Genomic DNA, 13,285 nt, shown 5'->3' on the forward strand with positions numbered 1-13,285 from the left:
GCATTCTGCAGCTTTTCTAAGGTTATGGATATAGAATGTTCTTACTTGGACCAGTGGAGATGCTTCCTCTAGGCAGAAATCTAAGTGGTAAATGAGTTTATAATGCCATATCCCCTATGGATACATGCCAACTTGGTTGAAATGTGAAAGAGAAATACCTACAGTTCTTTTTCCTAAAACCACACAGAGAACAGGAAAATCATTTTTGACTTAACATCCTGACTAAAGTTGACCTATTTGATTCCTTTAAATTGTTATTGCTATAACTGTATAAATTGATACTTCATTTGGCATTTTGATACCAAGATCAAATGTACCCTCATCAAAGATGGAGAGACATGAGAATGAAATATTCCTCAACACCTCTAACAGGTCAATCTTACCTGTCTATGATGACAGAGACAGGTACACATTGCACAACTGAGGGCATAAACCACTGATATTCTAGAATGTCTCACTTGTTCATTTAAAAAATAATCTTCGCTGGCTGGGATGATTTATGTATCAGCTTAGCTAGGCTAAGGTGCCCAGGCATTCAACTAAACCCTAGTTATGCCATGTAGGTATTTTATAGAAATCGTTAAAGTCTGTTATTAACGGACTACATAAAAGAAGTTTGCTTGATAATCTGGACTGGCTGATTCTATCAGGTGAAAGAGCTTAGAATAAAGCTGAGTTTTCCCTGAAGATGGTCCATCTGTGGATAGCAGATTCCCCTCTTTGTTGAGAGTTCCAGTCTGCCTCTCCTGACAGTGCCTAACTTTGGATTTGCTAGCCAGGTCCTACTATTATGTAAACCCAACTCTTCCAGTAAATCTCTGAAATAGGTATTTTTACTGGTTTTGTTTCTCTGGTTGATCTTGGACTGATACACTGGACAACAGAACTCGAAACCCTCTCTCCTATTCTTAAGCTTCCCAGAATAATTCCTGATCTTCCCTTCGGATGTAAGCTTTGTAAACAAAAGAGGGGGAATTTGCTAATGAAAAATGCACAAGTCAAAAAATTTTAGACTATTATGAATTCTAAATGTATTCAATCTTTCATCCAAAATGTACCATTAAAATCCCTTCAGCAACTATGTCATATACAAAATGACTTGCTTTCATTATTAAATCATTTCAGTCTATATTTTAAGGAAAATTTTACCTTAAAAAACTATCATCTTTGTCTTCCTGTGTGCTCACAGCATCCAGCAAAGTGTTTTGTATTCAAGTGAATGCTGAATACATGACTAATCCCTCAACAATACTCTAGATATTTTCAAGATTTTTTATAGTAAAACTCTTTTTCCATATCTTGTTTAAGTATTTTGAATGGAGCTGGAGGAATCAGGCTCCCTGACCTCAGACACTACGACAAAGCCACTGTAATCAAAACAGTATACTGCTGGTAAAAAAAGACATATAGATCAATGGAACAGGACAGAAAGCCCAGAAAGAAACCTGAGCATTTGTGGTCAGTTAATCTATGACAAAGGAGGCAAGAATATACAATGGAGAAAATGCATTCACTTTAAGAAGAGGTGCTGGGAAAACTGGACAGCTACATATAGAAGAATGAAATCAGGACATTCTCTAACACCATATACAAAAATTAACAGAAAATAGATTAAAACCCTAAAAGGAAGACAGGATACTATAAAACTCCGAAGGAAAATGTAGGCAGAACACTGTTTGACATAAACTGTAGCAGTATTTTTTTGATCTGCCCCCTAGAGTAATGGAAATAAAAACAAAAATAAACAAATAGGACATCAGTTCAGTTCAGTTGGTCAGCTGTGTCTGACTCTTTGTGATCCCATGGACTATAGCATACCAGGCCTCCCTGTCCATCACCAACTCCCAGAGTTTACTCAAACTCATGTCCATTGAGTCGGTGATGCCATCCCACCATCTCATCCTCTGTTGCCCCCTTTTCCTCCCACCTTCAATCTTTCCCAGCATCAGGGTCTTTTCCAATGAGTCAGTTCTTCGCGTCAGGTGGCCAAACTATCTCAGCTTCAACATCAGTCCTTCCAATGAATATTCAGGACCGATTTCCACTAGGATGGACTGGTTGGATCTTGCAGTCCAAGGGACTCTCAAGAGTCTTCTCTAACACCACAGTTCAAAAGCATCAATTCTTTGGAGCTCAGCTTTCTTAATTAAACTTTAAAACTTTTGCACAGCAAAGGAAACCATGAACAAAATGAAATAATCTGTGGATTAGGAGGAAATTTGCAAATGATGCTGCTGACGAGGTATATATTTCCAAATTATACAAGCAACATATACAACTTAATGTAAAGAAACCAAATAACCCAATCAAAAAATAGGCAGAAGACTTAAATAGACATTTCTCCAAAGAAGACATAGACAACATACACATGAAAAGATGCTCAACATCACTAATTATTAGAGGAATGTAAGTCAAATATCACCTTACACCAGTCAGAATGGCCATGATTACAAAGTCTACAAATAGTAAATGCTAGGGAGAATGTGGAGGAAAAGAAACCTTCCTACATTATTGCTAGAAATGTAAATTGGTACAGCAACTATGGAGAACAGAATGGAAGTTACTTAATAAGCTAAAAATAGAGTTACCATATGATTCTGGAATCCCACTCCTGGACACATATCTGGAGAAAACTCTAATTAAAAAAAAGATGCATGCATCACAAAGTTCATAGCATCACTATTTTATAATAAGCAAGACATGGGAGCAACCTCAGGGTCTATTGACAAATGAATGGATAAAGAAAATGTGGTATATATACACAATGGGATATTATTGAATCATAAACAACAATGAATAATGCTATTTGCAGCACCATTAATGGACTTAGAGATTATCATATTAAGTGAAGTAAATCGGACCAAGACAAATATAATATCATTTATATAGGGAATGCTAAAAAATGATATAAATGAACTTATTTACAAAACAGAAATAGACTCACAGACATAGAAAACAAGTTTATCACTATCAAAGAGGATAGCGGGGGTAGGGATGGGAGAGAGAAACTGTAATTTCGGAATCAACACATAAGACACAAATATATATATAAAATAGACCATCAACAAGACCTATTGTATAGCACAGGGAAATATCTTGTAACAACCTATAATGGAAAAGAATGTGAAAAAGAATATATATGTGTATATAACTGAACCACTTTGCTGTACACCCAAAACTAATATTGTAAATTAACTATATATTAGCTAAAATGATTAATAATATCATAACTTATAAAATTTAGCCAATTAGGTTCACGCTCACTGTAGGTTATTAAAATGGATAATTTTAAAGACAGTATACAATGAAAAAGCTTATGATTTGAGTACATGAAAAGATAATTCTCAAATTTTAAGAGAGTGATATAGGATCATTTTAAAGTTCTTATTCATTTCTATTATATTTATTAAAGATGAAGTTAAATGCAGCTGTGTGTGTGTGAAGTTACACACACATAAGCACTCACAAAGTAAAAATGGCAGCAATAAAAATAATCTTTATGAAGTTATAGAACGTTCTTTAAAATCTCACCTTAAAGTTCAAAACGTTGGCAACTTGAAATGAGCACATTTTTAGTGGAAGCCAAACAAGCTACCCTCAGTAAACCTGACCTTAAGATTAACTTCTTAATCAGAAATACTGGACTTGACCCAAAACCCTTTAACAAAGAGTATTTCTAATCATAAACAGAAGTAAAGCTGAGAGAGAAAATGTTCTTTCAAGGTGGTTGAAGAGATGGGGTGGGTTCAGATAATAATGCATGTTCACACTTTCTTAATGTGTCAGAATAAAAAAGTTTATAACAGATTTGCCTTGAACCCCAGCTTGCGCACTTCCAGCTGTAGCAACATTCAGTGAGTTTATTCACCTCTCTGAGTCTTGTTTTTTGCAAAACAGAGAAAATAAAACCTACTTTGCATAACTTTGAGAGTTAAATGGGATATAATGTCACTAATAGTATTGGTCAATAGAATTTCATGGAAATCTCCACCCTTTCCTTCATCTCCTTTCTCAGAGGAGGTGTTCATTCTTTGCAAGGCAAATTCCGAACGCTGTTCTTAATCTCCTGGGACCTATTACATGCCTTTTCTGTCATATCTTTAGCTGCATCTTCTCCATTGCCTCCCACATTTATAAACTAACTCATAACTCCCTTATTCTTAAAAATCCCAAACACTTGCATAGGCTCTGCCTTCCAATTAGGCAGTACTTCTGTATTCAACCATCCCTTTACCATGAAAAAATTTTTAAAACTTTCATTTGCTCTTTCCTTTTCCCATTTATTCTTCAGCAGCTCCACTCACCAGACCACACAGACATGAAACTCCAGTGGCGTCACTACAGCCAAAGCCAGGGCTGGCTTCCTTTTGCGATGTTTTCCCACTGACCACATCTAAGTTTCCCTGTTTTTAACTTGTTGATTGCTAAACACACATTTTCTTTGGCTTGCCCATTTAAGGCTTTTCTAATTTGATTCTCTTTCTACTGCTCTGATCACCACTTTTGAGTCCCTGTAGTTAGCAGCATCCTCTCTTTGAATCACTTTTGCAAACTAGGGTTTTCTTTCTTTCCATTGGTTTCCTGCTCCTCCCATAACTTCTTTGAGTCATCTTGTGAAGGCTTTACAACTTTCCCAGTCATTCACTTTATTTATGTCTGGGAACATGGGAAGACTGCATTTTTCCCTCCCCTAAAGTTACTCCATGTATATGCAATCACAGATCCTATTCATTCTACTATCAAAACTTTAGGGGAAGAAAAAAATTCCTCTTAATTCCCAGTGAACCTCCTAGTCAGCCAGTCTCAGCTGTACTCTGGTGACATTATGCAAGATGATCTTGTGACACAAACTCTGTCCTTGGATTCTATCCTCCGTCTCACAGCCGGAATTCTCCTACTGATAATGATTCCCTTGCCCTCCCAGTGAAACCCTTACCATCGCACAGAGACTGGACTGACCTCAGCCTCCTTTCCTCTCTTACCCTCGGTTCTCTGCTGCAGCCAGTCTGACCTCTATCATTTCCTTCCAAGTACTGTGTTCCTTGACCCGCATCTCAGAATGGTACCCATTCTCACCTCTCACATCAAGAAGTCCCCCTGCCATTTTTTTTTTAGTTAACATGTATGAATCCTTCACATCTCAGTCTACACATCATAATTCCTGATACACAAGAAACAAAACATATTTGTGGACTGATTATCTCACCCATTATCCCAGCTGAGACTGATCAACTCCTATCCACATTGCTGAAATAGGCTCTTACTTTTCCCCGTGGTCGCTCAGTCTCTTTTAACTATAGGATTCTCTAATGAAGATGCTAGTTGCCTGGGTTTAGAACATTGCTAGATTTAATTTTCTATTTTGCCTTTTAGTTATTACTATTTTCTTTGCCTATTTCATTTAATTGTATCCTCCAATCTCAATACAATTATTTAACACAATAATTAATTAGAAAAACAATTAATCTTTTGATTAACATACTGACTAGTCACAATAAATCTCATTTACAGAAAATAGCAATCTTTAGTTGCAGTTGAGTGATGTTTTATCTATGTTGTTTCAAAAGTTAAACAGCATAGTTTCTTATAATGCATATCACAAACAGAAAATTCACTTTGGAGAAGACTCGTGAGAGTCCCTTGGATGTCAAGGTGATTAAACAATCCCAAAGGAAATCAACCCTGAATATTTTTTGGAAGGACTGGTGAAGCTGAAGTGTCAATACTTTGGCCACCTGGTGCAAAGAGCCAATTCATTGGAAAAAACACTGATGCTGGGAAAGACTGAAGGCCAAAGGAGAAGGGAGCTTCAGAGGATGAGATGGTTGGGTAGCATCACCAACTCAAGGACATGAGTTTGAGCAAACTCCAGGAAATAGTGAAGGACAGGGAAGCCTGGTGTGCTGCAGTCCATGGGGTTGCAAAGAGTCAGATACAACTTAGCAACTGAACAAAACAACAGCCAAACTTTAGAATTTTTTCTAAAAATACGTTATAAGTTACAAAGCCAGAGTCAAGTTCTTGTCTTTTATGTGTATCTCTGTTAGTTGCTCAGTCATGTCTGACTCTTTGAGACCCCCTTGGACTATAACTTGCTAGGCTCCTCTGTCCATGGAATTCTCCAGGCAAGAATACTGGAGTGAGTTGCCATTTCCTTCTCCAGGGAATATTCCTGACCCAGGGATCATACCTGGGTCTCTGAAATTGCAGGTGGATTGTTTTCTGCTGAGGCATCAGAGAAGCCCTTTCTTGTGTTTCACCAAATCATAGAGTAGTAACATTAAAGTATACTGAATTTTGATTTGCATTTCTCTGATAATGAGTGATGTTGAGCATCTTTTCATGTGTTTGTTAGCCATCTGTACGTCTTCCTTGGAGAAATGTCTGTTGAGTTCTTTGGCCCATTTTTTGATTGGGTCATTTATTTTTCTGGAGTTGAGCTGGAGGAGTTGCTTGTATATTTTTGAGATTAATCCTTTGTCTGTTGCTTCGTTTGCTATTATTTTCTCCCAATCTGAGGGCTGTCTTTTCACCTTGCTTATAGTTTCCTTTGTTGTGCAAAAGCTTTTAAGTTTCATTAGGTCCCATTTGTTTATTTTTGCTTTTATTTCTGAAATTCTGGGATGTGGGTCATAGAGGATCCTGCTGTGATTTATGTCGGAGAGTGTTTTGCCTATGTTCTCCTCTAGGAGTTTGATAGTTTCTGGTCTTACATTTAGATCTTTAATCCATTTTGAGTTTATTTTTGTGTATGGTGTTAGGAAGTGTTCTAGTTTCATTCTTTTACAGGTGGTTGACCAGTTTTCCCAGCACCACTTGTTAAAGAGGTTATCTTTTTTCCATTGTATATCCTTGCCTCCTTTGTCGAAGATAAGGTGACCATAGGTTCGTGGACTTATCTCTGGGCTTTCTATTCTGTTCCATTGATAGAGGGAGGGGGGACTGGGATGGGGAGTACATGTAAATCCATGGCTAATTCATATCAATGTATAACAAAAACTACTGTAATGATGTAAAGTAATTAGCCTCCAACTAATAAAAATTTAAAAAAAAAAAAAAATAAAGTATACTGAATTTTATGCAGCTTACTTTCCAGGCAGTTGTGAACATAACTCCTTTCCAATAGATACAAAATCCAACAGTAAACTATCCAGAAGTATGAATAATTTATATTTCTTCTTTCTAAAAAATAAACTATAGAACTATGACTTATGAGAACAAAACTACATCACACAGTGAAAAGAAATGAGCACTGGGAACCAATGAAAACAACACTAAATATAGTCATAAAAATAGAAAAAGCACATCAACTTTATATGTCTATAATTAAATAAATATTTATATATGTAGGGAATACTTTAGCAGAAAATGCTATATTAGAAAGTATAACTTTTATAAAATAAATACATGACAACAGTGCATCTTAGATACACAGGTAAACATTTAAAATCAGGCTAAAAGGTTTTGTCCAAATAGAGAGAAATATTTTTGCCATCTAAAAGCATTAGGATTGTTGACTGAGACAACTTGTGTGGTAACTAATGAAACTTCTACTGGTGTCTAATTTATCAAATTCAACTCCTGAGATATCTATTTTCAGAAGTAGATTTCATTGTTTAAAGATTTCTGCCTTTCATTAATTTCAGATATCAGTATATTTGCAGTTCTAGGGATATAAATACAAAATGTATTGACATCCTTGTGGTTTTGGATAGCTATGAATGTTTTTTTTTTCTTTCTGTATGGGTAGAGTTTATTTATAATTTCAAATTGGTATGAAATAAAATAACTTTGTCTTGTTTCTATGTCTTTCGTAAAGTTGATTAAGCACGACTGAAATAATAGATACTTTGCAAGAATAGGTATGACCATAAAGAATGGCAAAAGCATTCAAGTTGATTCTTTTTAAAATTTTTGTAGTAATAAAAAGAAGTGATAACATTGCAAGTCATATATTACTATTCTTGTAAAAGTTGTGAAAGACCATTAATGGGTAAATCTACATTTGTTAGCTAATGGTTGGATACAATCAAACATTTATCAAAACAAAATTGAGGTCCATATACATACAAAATCAACTCTTTATCATAAGTATCACTAGAAATTATAGAGCCCCAAATGAACACTTGAGGAAAAGGCTCTTAAAACCAAGAATAACATTTTAAGTGCAAAGCTATTACAAACCCATTTGATATTCATCTTAATTGCCTCGACTATAATGAATATACTTTGTATTCAAACAGATGTCACAAGTACTACTGCAGAAGTTTCAATATAATTCAGCCTTAGTTAAGAACGAGTAAATGGATACTTAAAAAGGAATGTTACCAGGAAGGAAGGAAAAAACCAATTACAGCAAACATCAGCTCCTTAAAATAGCAAATTAAAAATTTGTATTAAATTGTGTTCTTTTATTCTTGGACATATGTATATGAATACAGTAACAAGGAAAACTTGCTGTATCAACCACTCCTTTTCCTTGCCTCAGCTGTCTACTGATTAGTTAGCCCGGAAAATAGAAATTGGGATGTGAAAAATGACTAAGAACAGTTGGCTGAAACTCACTTTACAACATTTAGTCTATGAAAAGGATTTTTAAAATGCCACTATGCCAATTTATTCTAGCTGGAGGAACAGGTAGTTATGTATGCCATTTTATTTCCATTGGTCAGACGGTTCTAATATTCCCTTTAATCTTCTTTCACACAGAAGACTAACACTTTAAAATCCAAATTTTATCCTCATGCCATAAATTAAAGATGGCATTTTTGAATATAGAGTTCACAGACTGACCCATGGATGTTTGTTAAAAGCAGACATTCCTGTGCCCTGACCAAGTTCTACCAAGTCAAAATCATGGGAATCACCATTGTGATGAGCCACCTGAAAACTCCGATGTTCACGCTTGTTTAAAAACAACTGCCTGAATATTGGATGAAGTAATATTTAAAACAATGTATTTTTCATTTCATTCCAGTCAGCAAACATTTATTAATTACCAATTCTATGTGAGTAAAAGCTGATATATGGAGGGTATCTCCTAAGGCAAGAAGCACGTGGTAATATTATTTTCAAGGTACAGTTTATAAAGGACAATAATAATCTGCAAATGTTTGGAAACACAAAGAAAATAGTGCGCTTACTGTGCAGATTAACAATTCATTCCTGATTTCAATTTGGTAGTTCTTTTCCTGAAAAGGTGTCTGGAGTTTGAAGAGAAGTGCATTTAGCTTATTGTTAGAAAACATAACTAAAGTGTTGCTTAAAGATAGATTTATCCCATGTTTCCTGATGGTTTTTGACATCCTGTGTTTTCAAAAGGAGGGTAATAAGTGCAAGAGGCTTCTTGGTGGCTGGGGGAAGGGAAGGAAGGAAATACAAGGCCAGAGGCTCTAAAAGTCCACTTCTTCCCTTACCTCCAGCCCAATTCTCATGCTGCCTGAACTGAACTGTAAGATAAACTTATTTGGAAGCTGCACTGTATTTTTTAACCACCAGAGCAAAATGCAAACAAGTAAAAGTTGACTTTGGAGTTTAATAGAAGAATGGAAGAAATAAGGAAAATAAAGCTCAGGGTACCAATTTATTTTTCTTAGTCAGCAGTTTTCCCTCAGGCCTGTCCCTTCCTGGACTGGAGTCTCTGGAATGAACTTCGACAAGGCGCTCTCCCTCATGAAACAGCGCAGACAAGCTGATGGGACTCATTCATTGCACCCAGCGCCCTGGGCTTTCTCAGTCCTTGGTTGACATTTCCCAGCACTGGAAGCAGGATCCAGTTAATAATAATAATAATAATAAATAAATAAATAAATAAATAAATAAAAGATTGTGACAGCTGAAGGTGGATAGAAAAACAGCTGTAGGAACTTAAAGGGATTTCAGGACACACAGTTACATGTGGTCTCTGGACCACACGTGGTCTTAGAGTGGTCTCTGGGTCAGCAGTTTCACCACCACCTGGGAATTCACTGTACTAATCTGCTCAGACTGACATAACAAAATACTACCAAATAATTGGCTTAAAAAAATCGACATTTATTTTCTTGCAGTTCTGGAGGCTGTAAGTCCAAGATCAAGGGGCTGCCAGTTCGGTTTCTGGTGAGAGCTGTCTTCTTGACTCTTCCTCTTTTATAAACCACCAGTCCAAGTAGATTAGGAACCCAGTCTTAAAACCTCATTTAATCTTAATTATCTCCTAAAAGCCCTATCTCGAATACAGCCATATTAGGGATTAGGATATCAACATATGAATTTTGGGTGACATAATTCAGTCCATAGCACTTAGTACAAATGAAAATTCTGGAGCCCACCTGACACCCAGTGAGTCAGAATTTCAGGGAATGGAGCCCTGCCGTTTGCATTTTATTAAATCCCTCCTGGTTATTTGCATGCATGCTAAAACCTGAGAAGTCCAGGCCATCAGGAAAAATTGCAGCATTGCATTTAGTTTCCTTCATGGTGTCTCCTATTTTTACTTTCAACCTTATTTCTTACTGCTCTTCAACATGAACTCTACTTCTGCTAAAACACTTCTCACCATGACCTGAAGGATCTTTCGTATTCTGTCTTCCTGACTCTCGTTTACCCACCACAAATTGCCTTTCAACGTCTTTAATAAAGCATCACTTCAACATCGCAGCCACGGTCAAGTCTTCTTTCTCTAAATAGCAGAAGCACTAATTGTCTGAACCAATCCTTTTCATATTTTACATATTTTACTTTCTTACAGTTCCTAGGTTATGCTTGTCTGTAATGTGAGTACAAGGCTTTATACATAAAAGCACTGTAATCTTCAAAACAGTATATACGGTTCTGCTTATAAGTATTCTCTGTAAGTAACTCCCTGCAACACTGGCCCAATACAACAATGAGTTAGGGCATAAAACAGCCCATTGGTCTCTGACATAATGCCACTTCCAAACTTGGTTAATAATTTAAAAATAATCAATACACTATTTGCTATTTATTAAGTTCTTAAGTGCATCAAGACTTATAATAAGCCCTTAGTACATTATCTCATTAAATTTTCACAATCACTCTGAAATAGGATCCCTATTTGACTGAAAGACATTGGAAATTGAGGCAGAGGGGTTCAGTGAACCCCAAAGTCACATACCCAAGAAGAAGCCAGGATGAAAAGTATGAACCTGTTTCTTTGACTCAAAGCATATGCTTTATTTCTACTATTTTATACTATAGATGGAGAGATTAGGTTGCTGTCAATGTATTGAATTTACTGCCAAGAATCCCAAAGTATATGTCTCTTGTGGTAAAGATATTTCCAATACATCCTTTATAAATTCTCCAATTTTCTGTACCCCCAACACACACATATAAATCCTTAAGCATTGTTAAAATAAGGCATCATGAAAAAAAATACAAACAACAACAAAAAAGGCAGACTTTCTGAGACCAACAGATACTATTAAATGACTACAGATAATGAAGAGCTCTGAATTCTATCACTATTCTATATGCTATTTACCTACGGACAGCCTTTGGAATTCTTTCATCTGTACATTAAAGACAACTGAAGAACTCAGAGGGAATTACTTGAAAGTTCACAAGGAATTCTCACAAACTTTTGCCCAAAGCAAATACTGATAATTATGCATTAGAAGCATTCACACACACACAGACACACACACACGCATATAAAACTGAAAAAGTCTAAGAAACAATGGATTTTTTTTTTTTAACAAAAACTGTATGTTCTTAACTTCCTTCTCCAGAAAACAAGTGGTTCTATTTTACTTTCACAGCTGCCTGCACTTTGAAGACTGGACTGTTAAGATAATAAGCCACACCTGTTGGATTGTTTAGGTAATTCCAAACACCAGCTGAGATAGTAATTAAAAGTAACACTCCATTCTCAGCCTACCTGGGGTGTTCAACAACCTCGACATCTTGCAGAAGTAGGAGACATACTGCTCACAGTACTCGGCGCTGCTGGTGATGGCGCTGATCTGGTCCATGGAGGCGCTGTATATGAGCTGTGTGACTGAGTACTTTTCCGGGTTGTAGCCCACCACTGTCGTCTGCATCTGCAAATCGTGAGACACGATGGTCCACACTTTGTCCTCTGTGGGGACAGAAAGGCCAGGACAATGGGTCATTAGTATGCAAGTGCATCTTCAAGAGTCAGAAAACAAGGGAGCTGCACTCTCACTGGTTGTTTTCTATGGACAAATATAGAACAGAGTTAAGGATTCAGTTCAGTTCAGTCGCTCAGTCGTGTCTGACTCTTTGCCACCCCACGGACTGCAGCACACCAGGCTTCCCTGTCCATCACCAACTTCTAGAGCTTGCTCAAACTCATGTCTGTTGAGTTGGTGATGCCATTCAAACACCTCATCCTCTGCCGTCCCCTTCTCCTCTTGCCTTCAATCTTTGGATTAATCTTTGAGTTAAGGATAGTAATCGTTAAAATAACCCCTACCTTTCCTTACACCTAAGTTCTGTGTATATTGACAAAGTAGAAAAGTAGTATTTCTTTTATTAAAAACGAACACAAGATATCTTAAAACAAGCAGCCTGAGTATCTGGTGGGATGCTCTAAAACCTGCAGCATTGGACATGAGGCTCACTGTGTTCCAATGCCTTCCCAGCGCTCTAACCCTTCTTTCCTCCTGCAGAACAATCTCTGCTCCCTCCTAAATGAGCTACCTGCTCTCTAGTCTCTGGAGCTTTGTTCGCTGTAATCAGAGTATGCACCCTCATCTTGTCAACAAATGTTCTTCTCACCCTGACCTTTCAGGTAAAATTAGACACTGTCTGCTCTGTTATTGAAATGCTCTATACATGTGGAATGATGCAAATCAGCAATTATCTTGGTGTTTCGAACCCTGAAACTTTCAATATGTGAAAAGGAGAAGCATCTAGAAGATTGATGAGATGAAATTAAAATCCTACAAAGTTATGCATTTGAATTAGAAGCATCACTATGAACCCATGATGATGTTGTTATCTTTTTAAAAATATGCCCTAGTTCTTTCCACTGAAAAATCTCCCTAAACAAGGACCAACTTCTGGCAACAGTTGTCATCACTCAATACCATTTTCCATTAAGAGAAAACTAGGGTCCTGGAGAAATGTCTGATTCCAGGACTAGAGATAGCTAAGAGGAGGCTGGAACATGCTGCCACTTCAGAAACAAACTATTGGAGACAAAGTGTGGTTCAAAAATTCTCCAAGGCTAAAAAAATAAAAATAAAAAAAGATTTAAATTAACATCAATAAGAATTTCATGCAATAAATTAAAATACATCAAATATATTTAATCCCA

The 13,285-nt window shown here is 36.6% G+C and overlaps 1 protein-coding gene across 1 annotated transcript in view; it reads right to left on the reverse strand.

Moving 5' to 3' along the window:
* Window positions 1-13,285, reverse strand: part of CNTNAP2 (contactin associated protein 2) — a 2,220,467-nt gene that overhangs the window by 725,999 nt on the left and 1,481,183 nt on the right. Inside the window, exon 14 of the mRNA XM_070460949.1 lies at window positions 11,882-12,082. Coding sequence (XP_070317050.1) covers window positions 11,882-12,082 — 201 coding nt within the window. The remainder of the gene's footprint in view (window positions 1-11,881; window positions 12,083-13,285) is intronic.

This window comes from Odocoileus virginianus, chromosome 1, assembly GCF_023699985.2.
Source record: "Odocoileus virginianus isolate 20LAN1187 ecotype Illinois chromosome 1, Ovbor_1.2, whole genome shotgun sequence".
In the NCBI taxonomy this organism is placed as follows: domain Eukaryota; kingdom Metazoa; phylum Chordata; class Mammalia; order Artiodactyla; family Cervidae; genus Odocoileus; species Odocoileus virginianus.